We start from the raw sequence: 25,396 nt of genomic DNA on the forward strand, positions 1-25,396 counted from the left end.
AATAGTCTTATTTTATTTCCCTTATGAGATTATAAACTTTTTAGAAAACTATATGTGCTGCTTTATTTCTTTTATACATTTGAAAGGGAAGAATATTTACTATTCTTTTACCCATGAATTTATTTTGCTGCCTTGTAGATACTTGGATTTAGTCCTGATGTTTGATAACCTGTAGTACTTTTTCATTTTTGCTTAGGTAAAAATTCAGATTATTATTCAGGAGTAAATCATCTAGACTAATGACTGAGACTAGCCAGTTTTCAAGCATCCACAGATCAGTTTGAGTATGTTGTGCCTGGCACATTATCTTATTCTCTTTTTTCTTCCTTCAGATGATGGTTAGCATTTTTATTTTTTTATTTTTGTAATTGGTATTTAAAAGCTTTGTTGTGTTTTTAATTTAATTTTATTTTTTATTGAATTGTGGTTTGCATACAATATTAGTTTCAGGTGTACAACATTGTGATTCAGTCTTTTTACAGATTATAAAATAGTGGATATAATTCCCTGTGCTGTACGATATGTCCTTGTAGTTTATTTTATACATAGTAGTTTGTACATCTTAATCACCTACCTCTGTTGAGCCCCTTGACATTACCTTTCGTTGCTGGTGACACTAGTTTGTTCTGTGAGTCTGTTTCTGTTATTCATTTGTTTCATTTCACACATAAGTAATAACTGCAGTATATGTCCTTCTCTGTCTTGGCTTATTTCACTAAGCATAATACCTGTAGGTTCATCCATGTTTTGGCAAATGGCAGAATTTCCTTCTTTTCTTATGATTGAGTAATATTCCAGTATGTGTGTGTATCACAACTTGTTTATCTATTCATCTGTTGATGGATACTTAGGTTTCTTCAATATTTTGGCTGTTCTGAACAATTCTGGTATGAATATTGGCGTACATATATCTTTTTGAATTAGTCTTTCATTTTCTTTGAATATATACTCAGGAATGGAACTTCTGGATCATTTAGTAATTCTATTTTTAGTTTTTTGAGGAACATTCATACTGTATTCCATAGTGGCTGTATCAGTTTACATTCTTACCTATAATATACTAGGATTCTTTTTTCTCCACATCACCAGCATGTTATTTGTGGTCTTTTTGATGATTGGCATTTTAACAGGTGTGAAGTGACATCTCGTTGGGGTTTTGATTTGCAGTTCCACAGTAATTAGTGATGGTGAGCATTCTGTCGTATGCCTGTGTGCCATCTGTGTTTTCTGTGGAAAATGTCTATTCGGGTCTTCTGACCATTTTTTAATTGAGTGGTTTACTTTTTGACACTGAGTTGTAAGAATTGTTTGTATATTTTAAATATTAACCCTTTGTCAGAAATATTATTTGCAGATGATATGACCAACATCTTATTTTAGAGATTGATTCTGAGGATATATTTTATTTCCATGTCATTCCTTTTGCTAACTTGATAGTCTTTCATAATCTAACTCGCCATTTTGTAAATTTCCATTCCTCTTTTGTTGTTTTTCACTCTTACAAACTATTACAAGCAGTGCTAAATTTCTCCATAGTACATATTTTGAAATGAAACTGCTAAGTTATGAAGTATGCACCTATTTTCTTTACAGACACTTGGAAAGAGATAGTATCAGTGTATTATCCCTGAACAATGTATGTTTCTTTACCATACTTAGTGTCTCTATTGTCATACTTAATTTTTGTCATGCTAATTAATGTGTGAGAAATTGTATTTTGTGCATTAATATGCATTCCTCTGATTACTAGGAGAGATTTCTTCATTTTTTCTTCTGTCATTTAGATTTCTCATAGTATGAGCTGCCTATTTATGTTTTCTGTTAATTTTTGTTCTGGGGTTGTCTTTTTCTTACTGATAGTAGTTCTTTATATATTCAGTTGTGTGTCTTTTTTGTACTTTCAGGTAGTAGTTCATAATTTGTATTACTTGTTGTCAGTTGTCCACCGAAGTATGTAATTTTCGTCTTTGTTATCCTGTTGAGTATCTGATGTTTATCTTTGAGTGTTTAAGAGCAGTGGAAGGAATTTCTTGATTGTAGATACTATGACATGTTATAGTAGACTAAAAAAGGACATGACAGTATACACTATAAGAAGTCAAATCATACTATTTTGCTTATCCCTCCAAGTTAACCTTTAACTAAAACTTTTTGTTTGTTTTTGATTTTTTCTGTTTTTTGTCCTGCACCATGTGAGATCTTAGTTCTCAAACAAGGGATTGAACCTGCTTCTTCTGCAGTGGAAACGTGGTATCTTAACCACTGGACTGCAAAGAAGTCCCTAACTTAAATTTTGTTCATTAAAGATTCTGTACTTTTTTTGTCAGCTCATGAACGTGTTTCAAATGCTTAAAAATTTTTTTTCACCAAACATTTTTGTTTTGAAAGGTCGGTTCATATTACTAGACACTAACATTTAATTCCTTCCATTCTTTTCTATCCAATTGCTTTTATTATTTCTAGTAATTGCAATTTTTAGTTCTAAGAAGCATTTTCTGATCCCCTAATTCAATTTGGATACCCGTAGTATATGTTTCTGTAGTAGTCTTTAATTTTATAGCGCTCATCTCTATTAATATTGCTGTCTTTCTCCTTTCTCAAAGCCGTAATTTCTGTGATGGTAAGAACTATGCCTGGTTTGTTAATTATAGCCTCAGTGCCTAGCATCCCTCATGACTCAGTGGTAAAGAGTCCACCTGCTGTGCAGGAGACACGAGTTTTATCCCTGGGTCAGAAAGATCCCCTGGAGAGGGAAATGGCAACCCACTCTAGTATTCTTTCCTGGAAAATCCCATGGGCAGAGAAGCCTGTCAGGCTACAGTCATGGGGTCACAAGAGTTGGGCATGACTAGTGACTAAACCACACCACCAGTGCCTGGCATAGTGCTTGGAACACGGTAGACTCTCGCATTGTTACTAGGTTGTCATTATCTCTTTCTTGATTACTGCCACAGTTTTCTGACTGGTTTCCTACCTCTAATGTTGCTCTTCTCCAGGCTTCTGTCCTCTCTGAAACCAGTCTGCTCTTTGTATGATACAAAGCTGGTCTTGTTTATGACTCACCGTTGCCCAGCATAAAGCTTCAGTAGCTGTTTCACGTGGCTCCTGTGACCTCGTCCCTGATTATTGTGCAACCTAATCTCTTGTTGCTACTCATTCATGCTTCTAAAGTTTTAGTTAAGTCTGAATTATCTTTCCTAAAACTGCAGTGCTTTCCCTTTCCTCTCAGGTTTTATGAACATGCTTTTATTCTTGTCCTTGGTGCACCTTAATGCTCTCGGTACCCACAAAAGAAACTGGCTAATTCTTACTCATCCTTAGGTTTAATACTACTCATATTACTTCCTCTAGGAAGTCTTTGATTTGTCAGCATGAGAGGAGTTTGAATTGTATATGGTTTTAGCACTCTGTACTTCTGTCTTCAAAGCACTAGTCAGTTACTTGTATATTATCTATATTCCTCACTATCTTATAAGCTAGCAAGGGCTGAGTTAGCCATATTGACTGTTTTATCTTCTGCATCTAACAGTTCTGATTCATGGTAGGCATTCAGTAAAAACATCGAGTGAATGCTAATTTAGACATTATTTCCTCCAAGTTGGAAAAGTGTGTCAGAAGAGTGTTTTATCAGTTGTTTCGTTTGCTATTATTTTCTCCCACTCTGAGGGCTGTCTTTTCACGTTGCTTATAGTTTCCTTCGTTGTGCAAAGCTTTTGAGTTTAATTAGGTCCCATTTGTTTATTTTTGCTTCTATTTCCATTACTCTGGGAGAAGGCAAGGGTGGGATGCTTTGAGAGAATAGCATTGAAACATGTATGTTACCATACATGAAATAGATGACCAGTCCAAGTTTGATGCATGAAACAGGGCACTCAGAGCCGGTGCACTGGGACGACCCAGGGGGATGGGATGGGGAGGGAGGTGGGAGGGGGGTTCAGGATGGGGGACACATGTGCACCCGTGGCTGATTCATGTCGATGTATGGCAAAACCCACCACAATATTGTAAAGTAATTAGCCTCCCATTAAAATAAATAAATTAATTGGAAAAAACAGTGTTTTAAATATTTCCCTAAGGTTGCAATTGTTAACTGAGTCTCAGATTTTTAATTTATTAATATATTTTATAGTTATTTTAAAATTGTGACCTCTAAAAATGTTTTATTCCAGTCCAGACTGCTAGAAAGAGAATTGAATCCATACTGGAAGGATGGTGGGACAGGTCTTCCACCAGAAGACTATAATGTGTCATCAGTTACTAAAGGTATCTTTATATTTTGCTTGTAGCCACATAAGCATTTCTTGTAACTTGGTATTCCTAAGAGAATGACCTGAGTATGCTAGTAGATTGGCAAGATGTATTATGAATTCCAAAAATGAATAACAATCCAAATCAGATTTTGAGATGTATTAAATCAGAATTTTATCACTACTTATTTAAGTATTGCTGTTTGATGCTATAATTTTGATCAAGTCTGAAGAAATCTGTATCTGTTTATATATTTGCAAAACAATGCAAAGAGTCGGACACGACTGAGCGACTGAACTGAACTGATGTATATTGATTTTTTGATGTGAAATTTGTACAGTTTTCTATTATGAACATCTATGGATTATTACTAAAGGTTCAGTTTACATATAGGAAAACAATGATAAAATATTTGCAGTCTTTTAAGACCTTATTTAAATTATTAGTACTTGGCAAGATTATTTTACCTCGAATATGGTAGCAAATTGATTAAATATTTTTATACTTGATAGTATTTTTAAATTTGAGTTTATAGTTTGAATGGATTAATGCAAAACATGGTTCTGTAAAGATATAATATTGCTTTGGTTTGTTACATTCTATGTGTGATGTATGCATGCTCAGTTGTGTCTGACTCTTTGTGACCCCATGGTTTATAGCCTGCAGTCTCCTCTGTCCATGGAATTTTCCAGGCAAGAATACTGGAGTGGGTTGCCATTTCCTCCGGGAATCTTCCCAACCTAGGGATCAAACCTGTCTTTCTTTTGCCTCCTGCATTGGCAAGTGGGTTCTTTACCACTGTGCCACCTGAGAAGCCCTTCACAAAATGTATAAAGTATTAAGGTTGTGAAGTTTCATGAAAATTATGTATAAGTATTAAATATATGATTTCATATCTTCACAAATTTTCACTTTGCCACCATTTATAGATTTGTGTTGACCTTAGGATAGTGCTGTTACTTTCCAGCAGATGGAGAGAAAATGCTTAAGCCATATCAGTTCAGTTCAGTTGTTCGACTCTTTGCAACCCCATGAACCGCAGCACGCCAGGCCTCCCTGTCCATCACCAACTCCCAGAGTTTACCCAAACTCATGTCCATTGAGTCGGTAATGCCATCCAGCCATCTCATCCTCTGTCGTCCTCTTCTCCTCCTGCCCCCAATCCTTCCCAGCATCAGGGTCTTTCCACTGAGTCAACTCTTCGCATGAGGTGGCCAAAGTATTGGAGTTTCAGCTTCAACATCAGTCCTTCCAATGAACACTCAGGACTGATCTCCTTTAGGATGGACTGGTTGGATCTCCTTGAAGTCCAAGGGACTCTCAAGAGTCTTCTCCAACACCACAGTTCAAAAGCATCAATTCTTCGGCGCTCAGCTTTCTTCACCGTCCAACTCTCACATCCATACATGACTACTGGAAAAACCATAGCCTTGACTAGATGGACCTTTGTTGGCAAAGTAATGTCTCTGTTTTTTAATATGCTATCTAGGTTGGTCCTAACTTTCCTTCCAAGGAGTAAGCATCTTTTAATTTCATGGCTGCAGTCACCATCTGCAGTGATTTTGGAGCCTAGAAAAATAAAGTCAGCCACTGTTTCCACTGTTTCGCCATCTATCTGCCATGAAGTGATGGGACCAGATGCCATGATCTTAGTTTTCTGAATGTTGAGCTTTAAGCGAACTTTTTCACTCTCCTCTTTCACTTTCATCAAGAGGCTCTTTAGTTCTTCTTCACTTTCTGCCATAAGGGTGGTGTCATCTGCATATCTGATGTTATTGATATTTCTCCCGGCAATTTTGATTCCAGCTTGTGCTTCCTCCAGCCCAGTGCTTCTCATGATGTACTCTGCATAGAAGTTAAATAAGCAGGGTGACAATATACAGCCTTGACGTACTCCTTTTCCTATTTGGAACCAGTTTGTTGTTCCATGTCCAGTTCTAACTATTGCTTCCTGACCTGCATCCAGGTTTCTCAAGAGGCAGGTCAGGCGGTCTGGTATTCCCATCTCTTTCAGAATTTTCCACAGTTTATTGTGATCCACACAGACAAAGGCTTTGGCATAGTCAATAAAGCAGAAATAGATGTTTTTCTGGAACTCTCTTGCTTTTTTGATGGTCCATTGGATGTTGGCAATTTGATCTCTGGTTTCTCTGCCTTTTCTAAAACCAGCTTGAACACCTGGAAGTTCACGGTGCACGTATTGCTGAAGCCTAGCTTAGAGAATTTTAAGCATTACTAGCATGTGAGATGAGTGCAATTGTATGGTGGTTTGAGCATTCTTTGGCATTGCCTTTCTTTGGGATTGGGATGAAAGCTCTTCTTTTCTAGTCCTGTGGCCACTGCTGAGTTTTCCAAATTTGCTGGCATATTGAGTGCAGCACTTTCACAGCATCATCTTTTAGGATTTGAAATAGCTCAACTGGAATTCCATCACCTCCACTAGCTTTGTTCGTAGTGATGCTTCCTAAGGCCCACTTGACTTCACATTCCAGGATGTCTGCTCTAGGTGAATGATCACACCATCGTGATTGTCTGGGTCGTGAAGAACTTTTTGTACAATTCTTCTGTGTATTCTTGCCACCTCTTCTTAATACCTTCTGCTTCTGTTAGATCCCTACCATTTCTGTCCTTTATTGAGCCCATCTTTGCATGAAATGTTCCCTTGGTATCTCTAATTTGCTTGAAAAGATTTCTAGTCTTTCCCATTCTATTGTTTTCCTCTACTTTTGCTGTACAGCGCAGTAAATCAGTTGTATGTGTATATATATCTGCTCTTTTTTAGATTTTTTTCCCATTTAGAAGAAAATGGAAAGAAAATGTTGCTACAGAGGATTGAGTAGAGGTCCCTGTGCTATACAATAGGTTCTCCTTAGTTATCTGTTCTTAGAACACATGTAAGTGTATATATGTCAATCCCACTCTCCCAATTCATTCCACCCTCCCTTCCCCCTTGGTATCCACTGTTTATTCTCTACATTTGTATCTCTATTTCTACTTTGTGTATAAGCTCATCTGTACCATTTTTCTAGATTCCACATATGAGTGATAGTTGCACAGTTGTGTCTAACTCTTTGTGACCCCATGGACTGTAAGCCTGCCAGGCTCCTCTGTGCATGGAATTCTCCAGGCAAGAATTCTGAAGTGGGTTGCCATTTCCTTCTCCAGGAGATTCCACATATAAGTGATATTTTTCTCTTTCGACTTATTTCACCTATGACAGTCTCTAGGTCTGTCTGCATCTCTGCAGATGGCACTGTTTCATTCCTTTTTATCGCTGAGTAATATTCCATCCATTGTATATAAGTACCACATCTTCTTTATCCATTCATCTGTCATTGGACATTTAGATTATTTACATGTCCTGACTGTTGTAAACAGTGCTGCAGTGAATATTGGGGTACCTGTGTGCTTTTTAATTATGGTTTTCTCAAGATATATGTCCAGGAGAGGGATTGCTGTGTCATATGGTAGTTCTGTTTTTTATTTTTTTTTAAGGGAACCTCCATACTGTTTTCCATAGTGACTGTGTCAATTTACATTCCCACCAACACTGTAGGAGGTTCCCTTTTATCCACATTCCAGTATTTTTTGTTTGTAGATTTTTTGATGATGGCCATTCTGACTGGTGTGAGGTAGTAGTTTGGATTTGCATTTCTCTAATAATGAGAGATGTTGAGCATCATGTGCTTTTTGACCACCTGTATGTCTTTGGAGAAGGAAATGGCAACCCACTCCAGTACTCCTGCCTGGGAAACCTCATGGACAGAGGAGCCTGGTAAGCTGCAGCCACGCGTTCGCGAAGAGTCAGACACGACTGAGCGACTTCTCTTTCACTTTTCACTTTAATGCACTGGAGAAGGAAATGGCAACCCACTCCAATATTCTTGGCTGGAGAATCCCAGAGACGAAGGAGCCTGGTGGGCTGCCGTCTGTGGGGTCGCACAGAGTCGGACACGACTCAAGCGACTTAGCAGCAACAGCATGTCTTTGGGAAATATCTATTTAGATCTTTCAGCCATTTATTCATTGAGTTTATTTTTTTTGATATTGTGCTACGTGAGGAGTTTATATATTTTGGAGATTAATCCTTTGTCAGTTGCTTTGTTTGCAAATATTTTCTCCCATTCTGAGGGTTCTCTTTGTTTTGTTTATGGTTTCCTTTACTGTGTAAGAGCTTTGAAGTTTAATTCGATCCCACTTGTTTATTTTTGTTTTGATTTTCATTTCTGTTGGAAGTGGATCAAAAAAGACTCTGCTGCAGTTTATGTCAAGGAGTATTCTACCTGTGTTTTCCTCTTAAGAGTTCTGTACTATTCAATCCCACATTTAGGTCTTTGATCCATTTTTAGTTTATTTTTATGTGTGGTGTTAGGGAGTATTCTAATTTCATTCTTTTATATGTAACTGTCCAGTTTTCCCAGTACCACTTGTTAAAGAGACTGTCTTTTCTCCATTGTATATTCTTTCTTCCTTTGTCATAGATTTGGTGACTGTAGGTATAAGGGTTTACCTTTAGACTTTCTATCCTGTTTCATTGATCTGTATTTCTGTTTTTGTGCCAGTATTGTATTGTCTTGATGACTGTAGCTTTGTAGTGTAGACTACAGTCAGAGAGCCTGATTGTTCCAGCTGCATTTTTCTTTCTCAAGATTGCTTTGACTATTTGGAATCATTTGTGTTTCCATACAAATTGTAAAAGTTTTCGTTTTAATTTTGTGAAAAATGTCATTGGTAATTTGATAGAGATTGCATTGAATCTGTAGATTGTTTTGGGTAGTATAGTCATTTTCACAATATTGATCCTTCCGTTCAAAGACCATCATATATTATTCCATCTGTTGTGTCCTTTTTGATTTATTTCATCAATACCTTATAGTTTTCTGAGTACAGGCCTTTTGCCTCTGTAGGTAGGTTTATTCCTAGGTATTATATTCATTTTGTTGAAGTGGTAAATGGGATATTTAATTTCTCTTTCTTATCTTTCACTGTTAGTGTGTAGGAGTGCAAGAGATTTCTGTGTCAGTTTTGTATCCTGCAGGTTTACCAGACTCACTGATTAACTCTTGTAGGTTTCTAGTAATGTCTTTAGGTTTTCTATGTATACTATCATGTCATCTGCAAACAGTGAGTTTTGCTTCTTTTTTTTCCAATTTGAATTCCTTTTATTTCTTTTTCTTCTCTGATTGCTGTGGCTAGGACATCCAACACTATTTTCAGTAATAGTGTAGAGAGGGAACATCCTTGTATTGTTCCTGACCTTAGAAGAAATGATTTTAGTTTTTCATTATTGAGAACAGTGTTTGCTATGAGTTTATCATACATGATCTTTATAATGTTGAGGTAGATTCCCTCTCTGCACACTTTCTGGAAAGTTTTTATCATAAGTGAATGTTGCATTTTGTCGCAAGTTTTTTCTTCATCTATTCAGATGATCGTAGGGTTTTTATTCCTCAATTTGTTGATGTAGTATATCCCCCTGGTTGATTTGAGTATATTGAAGAATTCTTACTTCCCTAGGATAAATCCTACTTGATCATGGTGTATGATGCTTTTAATGTGTTGTTGGATTCTGTTTGCTAGTATTTTGTTGAAGATTTTTGTGTCTGTATTCATCAGTGATACTGACCTGTAATTTTCTTTTGTAATTCTATTAATATCTTTTTCTTTTATCAGGGTGATGGTGGTCTTGTAGAGTGAGGTTAGGAGTGTTCCTTCCTCTTCAATTTTTTTCAAAAAATTTGTGATCAGTAAGTGTTTACTCTTTTCTAAATGTTGCATAGAATTCACTGTGAAACCATCTGGTCCTGGGCTTTTATTTGTTGGAAGATTTTTAACCACAGATTCAATTTCATTACTTGTGAATCTTCTGTTTATAATTCTATTTCTTCCTGATTCAGTCTTGGATGGTTGTACCTTTTAAAAAATCTGTCCATTTCTTCCATGTTGTCCATTTTATTAGCTTGCAGTTGTTGTAGTATTCTTTGTATTTCTTCAGTGTCAGCTGTAACTTCACTTATCATTTCTAATTTTACTGATTTGAGTCCTCTCACTTTTTTTCTTGATGAGTCTCAATGAAGGTTTATCAGTTTTATCTATCTTCTCAAAGATCCTAGCTTTTTATTTCATTGTTCTTTGCTGTTCTTTTCTTTGTTTCTATTTCAGTAATTTTTGTTCTGATCTTTTATGATTTCTTTCTACTAACTTTGGGTTTTGTTTGTTCTTTCTCTAGTAGCTTTAAGTATAAGGTTAGGTTGTTTGAGATTTTTTTCTTGTTCCTTTAGGTGAGATTGTATTGCTATAAAGTTCTGCCTTAGGACTGCTTTTGTTGCATCCCATAGATGTTGACTAATCATGCTTTTGTTGTCATTTGTTTCTAGGTTTTTTGATTTCATCTTTGATTTCTTCTGTGATCCATTGGTTATACAGTAGCATATTGTTTAGCATCTATGTGTTTGTGTGTTGTACAGTTTTTTCCCTCCTGTAATTGATTTCTAATTTCATAGCATTGAGGTTGGAAAGGATGCTTAATATGATTTCAGTTTTCTTAATTTTACCAAGGCTTGATTTGTGACCCAAGCTATGGTCTATCCTGGAGAATGTTCCATATGCACTTGAGAAGAAAGTATATTCTGCTGCTTTTGGATAGAATATCCTATAAATATCAGTTAAAAATATCTGGTCTAATATGTCATTTAAGGCTTTTGTTTTCATATTAATTTTCAATCTGGATGATCTGTTCATTAGTGTAACTGGGATATTGAAGTCCCCCACTATTACTGTGTTGCTGTTGATTTCCCCTTTTATGACTGTTAACATTTGCCTTATGTATTAAGGTGTTAGATGCATAAATATTTACAGTTGTTTTATCTTCTTCCTGGATTGATCCCTGATCATTATGTACTGTCCTTCCTTATCTCATGTAAACAGTCTTCATTTCACAGTCTGTTTTATCTGATATGATTATTCCTACTCCAGTTTTATTTTGATTTCCATTTGCATGGATTACCTTTTTCCATTCCCTCACTTTCCATTTGTATGTCTATAGGTCTGAAATGTGTCTCTTTTAGACAGGTTATATACAGATTTTGTTTTTGTGTCCATTCAGCTGTGTCTTTTGGTTGGAGCATTTAATGCATCTACCTTTAAGTTAGTTTTTGATACGTATATTCCTGCCATTTCCTTAATTGTTTTGAATTTGTTTTTGCAGGTCTTTTTTCTTCCCTTCCTCATTTGTTCTCTTATGTTTCTTGCCTAGAGAAATTCCTTTAGTAGTTGTTGTAAAGCTGGTTTGGTGGGGCTTTATTCTCTTAGCTTTTGCTTATCTCTATTAAATGTGAATGAGACTGTTGCTGGGTATTCTTCACTGTAGATTTTTTCCTTTCATCACTTTAGATATATCCTGTCAGTCTCTTGTTGCCTGCAGAATTTCTCCTGAAAAATCAGCTGATAACCTTATGGGGATTCCCTTGTATGTTATTTGTTGCTTTTACCATTTTTTTCTTTGTGTTTAATTTTTGTTAGTTTGATTAATATGTGTCTTGTGTTGCTTCTTGGGTTTATACTGTGTGGGTCTCTTTACATTTCCTGGACTTGGGTGACTGTTTCCTTTCCTGTGTCAGGGAATTTTTTGACTGGTATCTTTAGATATTTTCTCAAGTCCTTTCTCTTTTTCTTCTTCTGTTGGGACCTATTTAATTTGAATTTTGGTACATGTAATGTGGTTTTGGAGGTCTCTTGAGAGTGTCTTCTTTTCATTCTCTCTTCTGTATTCTGTTTTGTGCCAGAGATTTCCAATATTCTGTCTTCCGGGTTACTCATCTGTTCTTCTGCCTTAGTTATTCTGCAGTTGATTCCTTCTAGCATATTTTCATTTAGGTTATTGCCTTATTCATTTCTGTTTAGTCTTTAGGTTAAAATTTCCTTGTATCTTCTTGATCCTTGCCTTCATTCTGTTTCCAAGATCTTGGACCACCTTCACTTTCATTACTGTAAGTTATTTTTCAGATAGATTGCTTATCTGTTCTTCATTTAGTTGTTCTTGGATGTTTCTGTCTCGCTGCTTCATGTCAACATATTTCTTTGTCATCTCATTTTTTTCCAGCTTACTGTGTGTTGTCTCCTTTCTGAAGGTTTCCAGTGGCAGTTCCTCTTGCTTCTGGAGTTTCTTTCCTGGTGGGTGTGGTTTCTCCAGAGGCTTATGCCTTTATATTCTTGATCTGAGTTTGATTTGCCTTTGAAACAACAGAATGATATCTGTTCCTTTCCAAGGCAAACCATTCAGTATCACAGTAATCCAAGTCTATGCCCCAACCACTAATGCTGAAGAAGCTGAAGTTGAATGGTTCTGTGAAGACCTACAAGACCTTCTAGAACTAACACCCAAAAAAGATGCCCTTTTCATTATCGGGGACTGGAATGCAAAAGGAGGAAGTCAGGAGATACCTGGAATAACAAGCAAATTTGGCCTTGGAGTACAAAATGAAGCAGGTAGAAGACTAATAGAGTTTTGCCAAGAGAACGCACTGGTCATAGCAAACACCCTTTTTCAGCAACACAAAAGAAGACTGTACACATGGACATCACCAGATGGTCAGTACCAAAATCAAATTGATTGTATTCTTTGCAGCCAAAGATGGAGAAGCTCTATACAGTCAGCAAAAACAAGACTAGGAGCTGACTGTGGCTCAGATCATGAATTCCTTATTGCAAAATTCAGACTTAAAGAAAGTATGGAAAACCCTAGGCCACTCAGGTATGATCTAAGTCAAATCCCTTACAGTGACACAGTGGAAATGACAAGTAGATTTAAGGGATTAGATCTGATAGACAGAGTGCCTGAAGAGCTATGGATGGAGGTTTGTAACATACAGGAGGCAATGATCAAAACCATCCCCCAAAAGAAGAAATGCAAAAAGGCAAAATGGTTGTCTGACAAGGGCTTACAAATAGCTGAGCAAAGAAGAGAAGCGAAAGCTAAAGGAGAAAAGGAAAGATATACCCATTTGAATGCAGAATTACAGAGAATAGCAGGGAGAGATAAGAAAGCCTTCCTCAATGATCAATGTAAAGAAATAGAGGAAAACAATAGAATGGGAAAGACTATAGATCACTTCAAGAAAATTAGAGATACCAAGGAAATATCTCATGCAAAGATGGGCTCAATAAAGGACAGAAATGGTATGGACCTAACAGAAGCAGAAGATATTAAGAAGAGGTGGTAACAATACACAGAAGAACTGTACAGAAAAGATCTTCATGACCCAGATAACAACAACGGTGTGATCACTCACCTAGAGCCAGACATCTTGGAATTTGAAGTCAAGTGGGCCTTAGGAAGATTGCTGGGAGAAATATCAATAACCTCAGATGTGCACATGACACCACCCTTATGGCAGAAATCGAAGAAGAACTAAAGAACCTCTTGATAAAAGTGAAAGAGGAGAGTGAAAAAGTTGACTTAAAACTCAACATTCAGAAAACTGAGATCATGGCATCCAGTCCCATCACTTAATGGAAAATAGGTGGGGAAACAATGGAAACAGTAACAGACTTTATTTTCTTGCACTCCAAAATCATTGCTGATGGTGACTGCAGCCACGAAATTAAATGATGCTTGTTCCTTGGAGGAAAAGCTGTGACCAACCTAGACAGCATATTAAAAAGCAGAGACATTACTTTGCCAGCAAAGGTCCATCTAGTCAAAGCTATGGTTTTTCCATAGTCATGGATGGATGTGAGAATTGGATCAGAAAGAAAGCTGAGCACTGAAGAATTGATGCTTTTGAACTGTGGTACTGGAGAAGACTCTTGAGAATCCCTTGGACTTCAAGGAGGTCCAAGTGGTCAATCCTAAAGGAAATCAGTCCTGAATATTCATTGGAAGGACTGATGTTGAAGCTGAAACTCCTTTGGCCACTTTATGGGAAGAACTGACTCATTGGAAAAGACCCTGATGCTGAGAAAGATGGAAAGCAGGAGAAGGGGATGACAGAGGGTGAGATGCTTGGATGGCATCATCGACTCTATGGATATGAGTTTGGGTAAACTCTGGGAGTTGGTGATGGACAGGGAAGCCTGGTGTGCTGCAGTCCATGGGGTCGCAAAGAGTCGGACACGACTGAGCAACTAAACTGAACTGAACTGTAGTGATTGGAGCCTGCCCTCGACATTGAGTGGGCCCTCCTGTTTGCTCTGTCGCTGTCACTGCCCTGTCACGGGCAAGGTCTCCTCCCTAGTTTTTAAAGTGGACATTCCCAAATCTGTTTCCTAGCTGTGATTCTGATCTGCTCTGTGACATAGGCAGGATTAGCGCACTCCCACTGGTAGAGAAGCCACTGAGTTTTACTCTTGGAGCTGTTCACCTGTTAATGTACTCTGTTGTGTCCCCTCTCAGCTGTTTTGTGTGCTCACAACTTGTACTCTTGTGGGTGTTGCTCTTGGTCCCACCTTAAGTATAAGTATGCCTGCAGTTGGCCCTGGTGACTCTTCAGGTGTGGTTTTCACATGTTCCTCAGCACAGGTCCACTGAAGTTAGGTATCAGTGCTGCAGTAGTCATTCACTTGTGTGAGCTATGGAGGCAGCTCGAACTCTGGTTTGTCCCTGTCTTCACATGTACTGTCCACAGAGTTCACAGCTGCTTAGCCGACCCATCCCAGTTGCAAAGTACGTGTTCTTTTGGATGTTTCACAGGGGCTGAATTTAGGAAGCTGTCAGTGGAGGTGTAACTCTGCAGTTGGCACAGCCTTGAGGAGAGGTTTCAACTCATCTCTTTTGGTTACATAGCTCCTGGGGCTTCCCCTGGAATAGGAAATGGCAACCCACTCCAGTACTCTTGCCTGAAAAATTCCATGGATGGAGGAGCCTGGTGGGCCACAGTCCATGGAGTCACAAAGAGTCGAATGTGACTGAGTGACTTCACTTCCTGGGGCTTAGCTGTGGTTTTCAGCCCCTCCTTTGGGTGCATTTTCTAGTGTGTATGTGTGTGTGTTTCGTGGGGGTGGGGGCTGTGCTGTCTGTGCCCTTCTGTGATAGTGAGGTAGATCCCTGGACCCACTCGAAAATTTCCTAGTAATGAGGATTTCCTGTGTGCTCCCAGGACAACAGGGCAACTCTTAGTCCTGATAATGGATTTCCTAGTGAAGACTGGTTACCTGCACCCTCCTGGGACAGTAAGGCAGGTCCCAGCACCCACTGGTGGACTTCCTAGTAGGAGGAACTATCCCTGCTCTCCCAGGACAGCAGAGTGGGTTCTGACATCCACTGATGGATTTCCCAGTTTTGAAAACTATCCATGCCGTGTTGGGACAGAGGGGCAGGTCCTGGTATCCAATGACGGATTGAGTAATAGAGAGATATGTCTATACACTCCTGGGACAGCTGGGTGGGTTTCAGCAAACAGTGACATTTCCCAGGTGTGGAAGCTACATGCATCATCACAGGACAGCCTGGGCAGGTCATGGGGCCTGCTGGTGGAATTCCAGTGGCTGGATTGTGCCCCTCCGGGTCAGCTGGGGTCTATCCTGTGCACCCCAGCCCCATAGAATTCCTGGTAGGTAAAGCTGTTTGTGCCCCTCCAGCCCAGCAGGGGTGAATCCTGTGACCTGCCTGTGGAAATTTTCCCTTTGGAAGCTGGCCACACCCTTTCAGGTCAGCAGGGTGAGTCCTAGGGTCCCTGGTGAGACTGCTAGTGGCTGGATCTCTCTGTGCTTTTCTGCGTCTGCAGGGGCAGGTTCTGTGCCTTGCTGGCAGAACCTCTGGTTTGGGAGCTGTCTGTGCCCTCCTGGGCCAGCATGGGCAGGTTGTGGGCCCTCTGGGGGAGCTCCCAGTGGCTGGAGTGTCTGTGCCCCTCTAGGTCAGTGGAGGCGGGTCCTGGGGCCCACTGATGGAATTGCCAATAGCCCAGTCTATCCCTTCTATGTCAGCCAGTGGGATTTTGGAAGCTGTCTGTGCCCTTCTAGGTCAGCACGGGCAGGGCCTGGTGTCTGCCTTTGGGCCTGAAAGAGGTAGCCATGCCCGCCTCTGGAGCCCAGGATGGCAGTGGCGGTGATTCACACCCACACAGGGAGCTCCTGTAGGTGAAGTCCTGTTGCTTGGGAGTGCTCACAGGGAAAGAAGCTTTTATGGTGGTCCTGCTCCTCTCTTCCTGCCTCTCCCAGTGAGGGTGTCTTACCTCTTTGGTGAGCCAGGCTTCTTCCTAGTACACCCTCAGTGGCCATGGCCTGAACTCTTCAGGCTGTTTCTGCACCTAACCTTTGTCCTCTCTGTGGGACTGAGCGTCAGAGTCTGAGCTTTGCTTAGCACTTGACCCCCATCCTTAACTGACAGAGGAGCATCTCACGTTGAGGAGCATAGGCTGGTGGTGCCTTCTGCAAGCCAGTTGCTGCTCTCCTGTTTTTAGGCTCCAAACCCTCCCCCTCTATCCAGTCTGATTTCTTCGCTGGTGAGGAGCCTTTCCAAGGTGTGTCCTCCTTCACAGTTCTCTCCCTGGGGTACGGGCCTGATGCTTTCTTTTTCTTTTTCCTTTTGTCCTACCCAGTTACATGGAGGTTTTCCTTGTCTTTTCGGAGGCCTGAGGTCTGTCAGTGCTCGGTAGCTTTCTCGGTGAATAGTTCCACTTGTAGGTATATTTTCAAATGTATTTTCAATGTTTCTGTGAAGGGAGTTTAACTGTTTCCTAATCTGCCACCATTTTGAACCCCACCTCAGGAGTTCATTATTTTGAATTAAAGTTACTTGAGAAAGAGCTGATACAAGAAGGACACTTTGACCCCTCCTTTTTACCTTTCTGAAAGCAGGGAATAAATCTCATAAAAGATGCAGTCCTTGTATCTTGAGGTAGAAGCAAATTCTTATCACCAGATAGAGGGACTTTCAGGCCAGAAAGCCAATCAAACAGACCTTATTACTCCTTCTTCCTTAATAATTTGAGTTTTTTATTTTCGGCTGCACTGGGTCTTTGTTGCTGTGTGTGGGCTTTTTCGAGTTGTGAGTGGGGGCTCCTCTCTAGTTGTGGTGCACCAGCTTCTTATTGTGGTGGCTTCTCTTGTGGACCACTGGCATGATGCGTGGGCTTCAGTAGTTGTGGCATATGTACTTAGTAATTGCATTTCCAGACTCTAGAACAAACACTCAGTAGTGTGATGCATGGGCTTAGTTGCTCTGTGTTATGTGAGATCTTTCTGGATTAGGGGTCGAACCCATGTCTCCTTCATTGGCAGGTGGATTCTTTACCACTGAGCCACCAGGGAAGCCCTTCTGTTTTTTAATTGGAGTATAATTGCTTTCCAGTGTTGTGTTAGTTTCTTTCTAAAATGAAGTGAATCAGCTATATTTACAGATATATTCCCTCCCTCTTGAACTTCCCTCTCTCCATCCCATCCAGGTAGGTCATCATAGAGCACTGAGCTGAGCTCCTTGTGTTATACAGAAGGTTCCTACTATCTATCAATTTTACGCATGGTAGTGTATTTAAAACGAACCTAATCTCCAATTCATCCCACCTTCCCCTTCCCCCTTAGTGGCCACATGTCCTTTCTGTCCTTGTGTGTTTCTGTTCCTGCCCTGCAGATAGGTTCACCTGTACCTTTTTTCTACATTCCACATATGTGTGTTAATATATGATATGTTTTTTCTATTTCTTACTTCACTCTGTATGATAGACTTTAGACACAGCCACATCTCTGCAAATGAACCAGTTTCATGGCTGAGTAATATTCTATTGTGTACATATACCACATCTTCTTTATCCATTCCTCTGTTGATGGACATTTAGGTTGTTTCCATGTCCTGGCTGTTGTAAATAGTGCTACAGTGAACACTGGGATACATGTATCTTTTGAATTATGGTTTTCTCAAGATATATGCCCCATAGTGGGATTGCTGGGTCATATGGTAGTTCCATTTTTAGTTTTTAAGGAACCTCCATACTGTTCTCCACTGTGGCTGTATCAGTTTACATTCCCACCAACAGTGCAAGAAAGTTCCCTTTTCTCTGAATCCTTTCCAGCATTTATTATTTGTGGATTTAAAAAAAAAAATTATTCTTTTGTTTTATTTTTTTATCTTTTGTTTGTTTATTATTTTTTTTCTTTTGTTTGTGGATTTTTTGATGAAGACCATTCTGACCAGGGTGAGGTGATGCCTCATTGTAGTTTTGATTTGCATTTTTCTAATAATGAGAAATGTTGAACATCATTTTATGTGCTTTTTAACAATCTCTAGGTCTTGTTTGGAGAAATACTTGTGTAGGTTTTCTACTCCTTTTTTGATTGGAGTTTTTTTTTTTTATATTGAGGTGCATGAGAAGTTTCTATATTTTGGAGATTAATCCATTGTCGGTTGCCTCATTTGCATATATCATTTCCCATCCTGAGATTTTTTGTTTTGTTCATGGTTCCCTTTGCTGTGCAAAATCTTTGAAGTTTAATTAGGCCAATTAATTTATTTTTGTTTTTATTTTTATTATTTTAGGAGATGAATTGAAAAAGATTTTGCTGCAGTTTTTGTCAGAGTATGTTCTCCCTGTGGTTTCTTCTAAAAATCTTATACTATTTGACCTTACATTTAGGTCTTTAATCTGTTTTAACTTTTCTTTGTGTATGGTGTTAGGGTGTGTTCCAGATTCTTTCTCTTGCAGGTAGCTGTTCAGTTTTCCCAGTGCCAGTTATTGAAAAGACTGTCTTTCCTTCATTGTATATTCCTGTTTCCTTTGTCATAGATTTGATGACCATATGTGGGTGGGTTTATCTCTGGACTTTTTATCCTGTTCCATTGATCTGTATGTCCGTTTTTGTGCCAGTACCATACTGCTTTGATGACTGTAGCTTTGCAATGTAGTCTGAAGTCAGTCAAGTCTGAAGTCAGCCTGTAGTATAGCCCAGTTCCTCCAACTCCATTTTTCTTTCTCAGGATTGTGTTGGCTGTTTGTGATCTCTTTTGTTTTCATACAAATTGTAAAATTTCTTGTTATAGATCTGTGAAAAATGCCATTGGTAATTTAATAGGGATCGCATTGAACCTGTAGATTGCTTTGGGTGATTTAGTCATTGTTATATTTTTCTCCTCTTATCCTCATTCTCTTAGATTCCAGTTTTTTTGAGGGTAGTTCTATTTTTTATTTCTTTTTATTTGTTTTAAATATTTATTTTTAAAATTCATTTGTGCTGAGTGTTGTAGCACAGTCTTTGATCTTAATTGTGGCATGCAAACTGTTAGTTATGGCATGCAGTATCTTTAGTTGTGGTATGTGAACACTTAGTTACAGTATGTAGGATCCAGTTCCCTGACCAGTGATCGAATTTGGGCACTCTGCATTGGGAGTCCAGAGTATTAGTCAGTGGGCCACCATGGAATTTCCCAGTAGTTTCTTTTTGCTTTTCCTTTTTCATTATTGCAAAACTGTGCCTTGCATATATAGGCATTCAAATATATGTTGAATTTTAAATGCACTTATGATTTTTACATGTTCAAAGAATAATATGCAATTTCATAGTTACTGTAGTAGCAGTAAGTATTCTGTTATAACCAGATGAAAAGTATAACTGACATTTAATATTGCAATTGAATTTCAGTCGAAGATGGTGGTTTAAGCTGGCTAAGGAAGTCTTATCAAAGAATGAAAGAACAAGCTGAGAAACAAAACAGAAATTTTGAGGACATTGTAGCTGAAAGATATGGGGTAAGTCTTGGTATTTAGAAGATACATATTATTTTCAAAGTTATATGGAAATTAAGTTTAACTTTGTTAGTGTTTTATGCTAGATAACACTTTTGAATTGACTTGATATTAAATTTCAGTTCTGTCTTCAATTGCTGAAGCTGTGTTTTGCTTTTCATTTTGAGGTAAACCTGTGCAGCATATTTAAGTACAAAATTTAATGAATATAAAACTTAAGTAAGGACAATTTACGAATGTATGTGTTTAATGTAAAAGCAGCATTTTCTTGTTGTGAGGAAATTTCAATAGTATAGGAAAGCCTCCATAGAGTACCTTTTGATATAAGTACTATTTTTTCTGCCTTTAGAAAGTCATATTTATTCATTTTTATTCCAGTTTTATTGAGATATACTTGACATACAGTACTGCGTAAGCTTAAGTTATGCAACATGATCCGACTTACATAAAACATGGTTGATTACTGTGTATATGTGTGTGTGTGTATAAAACAGTGGGATCATGAAGCAATATATTTTTAGAACCAGCTCTGCCATTCACATCGTTTGAATAATCTTTCTGTTTCAGTAGCTATTGATGTCCTGTTTTTTTAAATTCCAGTAGAAAGCGGTTTAGAAAGGAGTAAACAAAAATAATAATTATTCTTTGTTTAAAGAGAATCTATGTTAATATTTTGATATATATATATTTAATTTTTTCCTTGTTATTATATAATTTTAAAATAAACAGTTTTATAAAAGTAGACTTACAGGCTGGGCTTCCCTGGGCTTCCTTACCAGATTCCCTGGTAAAGAATCTGCCTGCCAATGCAGGAGACCTAAGACACGAGAGTTCGATCTGTGGGTTGGGCAGATCCCTTGGAGTAAGAAATAGCAACCCACTCTAGTATTCTTGCCTGGAAAAATTCCACGAACAGAGGAACTTGGAGAGCTTCAGTTCTGACATTGCAAAGAGTCGGACAACAGACATAGCATAAGCTTACAGTTGACATTCTGGTTATTTCACTTACACAAGCAGACATAGTTGGATGCCAGTAAATACATACATTTTAATGACCTCTTAATATTTATACATATATTTATATGGTGGAGGTGATGGAATACCTTATGAGCTATTTAAAATCCTAAAAGTTGATGTTGTTAAAGTGCTGCACTTAATATGCCAACAAATTTGGTTATTCCGCAGTGGTTAAAGACTGAAGAAGATTAGTTTTCATTCCAATCACAAAGAAGGACAATGCCAAAGAATGTTCAGACTACTTTACAGTTGCACTCATTTCACGTGCTAGCAAGGTAATACTCAAAATCCTTCAAGCTAGGGTTCAACAGTACATAATCTGAGAACTTCGGGATATATAAGCTGGATTTAGAAATGGCAGAACCAGATATCAAATTGCCAACATTCACTGGATCATAGGAAAAGCAAGAGAGTTTCAGAAAAACATCTACTTCTGCTTCACCGACTACCCTAAAGTCTTTGACTGTGTGGATCACAACAAACTGTGGAAAATTCTTAAAGAAATGGAAGTACCAGACCACCTTACCTGCCTCCTGAGAAACCTGTATGCAGGTCAAGAAGCAACAGTTAGAACCAGACATGGAAAAACCAACTGGTTCCAAATTGGGAAAGGTGTATGTCAAGTCTGTATATTGTTACCCTGGTTTTTAACTTAAATGCAGAATACATCATGTGAAATGCTGGACTAGATGAGTCACAAGCTGGAATCAAGATTGCTGGGAGAAGTATCAACAGCCTCGGACATGCAGATGATACCACCCTAATGGCAGAAAGCAAAGAGGCAAGAGAAACTTGATGAAGGTGAAAGAGGAGAGTGAAAAATCTGGCTTAAACTCAGCATTCCAAAAAACTAAGATCATGACATCAGTTCATGGCAGATAGATGGGGAAAGAATGAAAACATTGACAGGCTTTATTTTCTTCTGCTCCTAAATCTCCGTGTAAGTTGACTGCAGCCATGAATTAAAAGATGCTTGCTCCTTGGAAGAAAAGTTATGACAAACCTAGACAGTGTATTAAAAAGCAGAGACAAACCTAGACAGTGTATTAAAAAGCAGAGACATCACTTTGCTGACAAAGATCCATGTAATCAGATCTATGGTTTTTCCAGTAGTCATGTATGGATGTGAGAGTTGGACCATAAAAAAGGCTGAGTGCTGAAGAATTGGTGCTTTCGAAGGTGCTGGAGAATACTCTTGAGAGTCTTTTGGACTGCAGAGAGTCAAAACAGTCAATCCTAAAGGAAATCATCCTTGAATATTCATTGGGAAAACTGCTGCTGAAGCTGAAGCTTCAATACCTTAACCACCTGATGCAAGGTTCTGACTTATTGAAAAAGACCCTGACGCTGGGAAAGGGAGGAGGAGAAAGGGACGGCAGAAGATGAGATGATTAGGTGGCATCACCTACTCAATGGACATGAGTTTGAGCAAATTCTGGGAGATGGTGAAGCACAGGGAAGCCTGGCATTCTGCAGTCCATGGGGTCGCAAAGAGTTGGACATGACTTAGCGACTGGAACAACAATCCATTATTATTTGTTAGTGGAGAGATATTTATGTGTTTTTATTTTTTTCCCTGTTACACAGCACTGTGGTGACCATCTTTTCCAATGAATGTTGTGTACTTACCTGGTTATTCTCTTAAAAGAATTACTAAAAGTGAAATTGCCAATTAAAGGATATAGCTACTTACAGTGAGATATATATTGCAGAATTTCTCTATAGAAAGGTTGAAGGAATTATACTCAATAAAATGACTTTTTTCCCTCTGATTTTCAATAGTAGTATTATATTTTATAGTCTGTGCTACTGTGATTGGTAAGCAAATTTTTTCTTTGCTTTTTATCATTTGTTCACTAATCAAGAACCTGAAGTACTATGGACAGAAGTTTATAACATAGTAGAGGAGGCAGTGATCAAGACCATCCCCAAGAAAAAGAAGTGCAAAAAGGCAAAATGGTTGTCTGAGGAGGCCTTACAAATAGCTGAGAAAAGAAGAGAAGCGAAAGGCAAAGGTGAAAAGGAAAGATATACCCATCTGAATGCAGAGTTCCAAAGAATAGCAAGGAGAGATAAGAAAATCTTCCTAAATGAACAATGCAAAGAAATAGAGGAAAACAATAAAATGGGAAAGACTGGGGATCTCTTCAAGAAAATTAGAGATACCAAGGGAACATTTCATGCAAAGATGGGCACAATAAAGGACAGAAACAGTATGGACCTAACAGAAGCAGAAGATATTAAGAAGAGGTGGTAACAATACACAGAACTATACAAAAAAGGTCTTAATGATCCAGATAACCACGATGGTGTGATCACTGTCCTAAAGCCAGACATGTTGGCATGCGAAGTCAAGTAGACCTTAGGAAAGATTGCTACGAAGAAAGATAGTGGCGGTGATGGAATTCCAGCTGAGTGATTTGAAATCCTAGAAGATGATGTTCTGAAAGTGCTGTGCTCAGTATGCCAGCAAATATGGAAAACTCAGTAGTCACCACAGGACTGGAAAAGGTCAGTTTTCATTCCAATCCCAAAGAAAGGCAATGCCAAAGAATGTTCAAACTACTGCACAATTGCACTTATTTCACAGGCTAGCAAAGCATTGCTCAAAATTCTCCAAGCCAGGCTTCAACAGTACATGAGCCGAGAAATTCCACATGTTCAAGCTGAATTTAGAAAAGGCAGAGGAACCAGAGATCAAATTGTTAACGTCCATTGGATCATAGGAAAGCAAGAGAATTCCAGAGAAACATCTACTTCTGCTTCATTGACTACATTAAAGCCTTTGACTGTGTGGATCACAACAAACTGTGGAAAGTTGTTCAAGATGTGGGAATACCAGACCACCTTACCTGTCTCCTGGGGTACCTGTATGCAAGTCAAGAAGCAACAGTTAGAACTAGATGTGGAACAACGGACTTCCCAATTTTGATTCAAAATTGGGAAAGGAGTACAATTAAGGCTGTATATTGTCACCCTGGTCATTTAACTTAATGTGCAGAGTACATCATGAGAAATGCCGGTTGGGATAAGCTGGAATCAAGACTGCTGGGAGAAATATCAATAACCTCAAGATATTCAGATATCATATCACACATCACACCACCCTTATGGCTGAAAGCAAAGAGGAACTAAAGAGACTCTTGATGAAGATGAAAGAGGAGAGTGAAAATGCTGGGTTAAACCTCAAATGTTCCAAAAACTAAGATTGTGGCATTGGGTCCCATTAGTTCCTGGCAAATAAATGGGGAAACAGTGGAAACAGTGAGGACAGACTTTATTTCCGGGGCTCCGAAATCACTGTAGATGGTGACTCCAGCCATGAAATTAAAAGACGCTTGCTACTTGGAAGAAAAGCAGTGACAAACCTAGACAGTGTGTTAAAAAGCTGGGACGTTACTTTGCCTACAAAGGTCTGGATAGTCAAAGCTATGGGTTTTCCAGTAGTCACGTACGGATGTGAGAATTGGACCGTGAAGAAGGCTGATCGCTGAAGAATTGATGCTTTTGAACTGTGGTGTTGGAGGAGACTCTTGATAGTCCCTTGGACTGCGAGGAGATCAAGCCAGTCAATCCTAAAGGAAATCAACCTCGAATATGCATTGGAAGGGCTGATACTGAAGCTGAAGCTGTAATACTTTGGCCACCTGATGCAAAGTACAGACTCATTAGAAAAAACCTTGATGGTGGGAAAGATTGAAGGCAGCAGGAGAAGAGTATGACAGAGGACGAGATGGTTGGATAGCATCACCGACTCAGTGGACATGAGTTTGAGCAAGGTCCGGGACATGGTGAAATACAGGGAAGCCTGGCATATTGCAGTTCTGGGATCACAAAGAATCAGACATGACTGAGTGACTGAACAACGATATTGAATTATCTCATCCTAAAATACTGGTTATTCATCAATTCTAATTTTTATTTACTCTTTTCAGTATATTTCTCCATTTGTTGTTACATATATATCCCTAATATATTTTTTAGTTTTTTCAACTGTATGTTGAATCTTTCTTCCTTTATGTTTTCTGGCTTGCCTGGTGTTAGTCTGCCCATTTTTTTTAAACTCATGTCATTAAATCTATAGCTCTTTTAAACTGGCTTATCTGGGAAAATAGTTACGTGGAAATGTTGATTACTTTTTCCTGCTCAATATTACAATATTTAAACTTCTTGTATTCTTGAAATAGAATCTTAGAACTTTGATATAAACATCTTTCTTCTGTGTTTAACTGCATTTAAGATGAAGATTGTCATGTTTAAAAAGTATCTTTGCATCCACAGTTTATTCAAAGGTGCTTTTTTGTTAATTTGCTTTTGCTTTTAAGTTAGGAGTGGGTACCTAAGTTTTATGAAATAACTGTTTTGATATCCTTTGAGATAATACTATTTTTTTATTTTGTTAATGAGATGAATTGTTTGAACATATTTCCTAATTTCGGACCTTTCTTGGATTCTTT

General features: G+C 38.5%; 1 protein-coding gene across 5 annotated transcripts in view; it reads left to right on the forward strand.

Moving 5' to 3' along the window:
• CWF19L2 (CWF19 like cell cycle control factor 2) overlaps positions 1 to 25,396 on the forward strand; it is a 135,239-nt gene that overhangs the window by 23,016 nt on the left and 86,827 nt on the right. For 4 of the 5 annotated variants that reach the window (XR_014069176.1, XM_081543216.1, XM_081543217.1 and 1 more), the window contains exons 6-7: positions 4,170 to 4,263; positions 19,819 to 19,925. Coding sequence is in view for 4 of the 5 variants with exons in the window: in XM_081543216.1 (XP_081399342.1) it covers positions 4,170 to 4,263; positions 19,819 to 19,925 (201 nt within the window). In the remaining variant the exon portion in view is untranslated. Of the gene's footprint in view, positions 1 to 4,169; positions 4,264 to 19,748; positions 19,758 to 19,818; positions 19,926 to 25,396 lie in introns of all 5 variants that reach the window. The other variant, XM_081543218.1, reaches the window with a different exon arrangement.

Source organism: Giraffa tippelskirchi, chromosome 11 (assembly GCF_054371585.1).
Source record: "Giraffa tippelskirchi isolate mGirTip1 chromosome 11, T2T-mGirTip1v1.2.pri, whole genome shotgun sequence".
NCBI classification, from domain to species: Eukaryota; Metazoa; Chordata; class Mammalia; order Artiodactyla; family Giraffidae; genus Giraffa; species Giraffa tippelskirchi.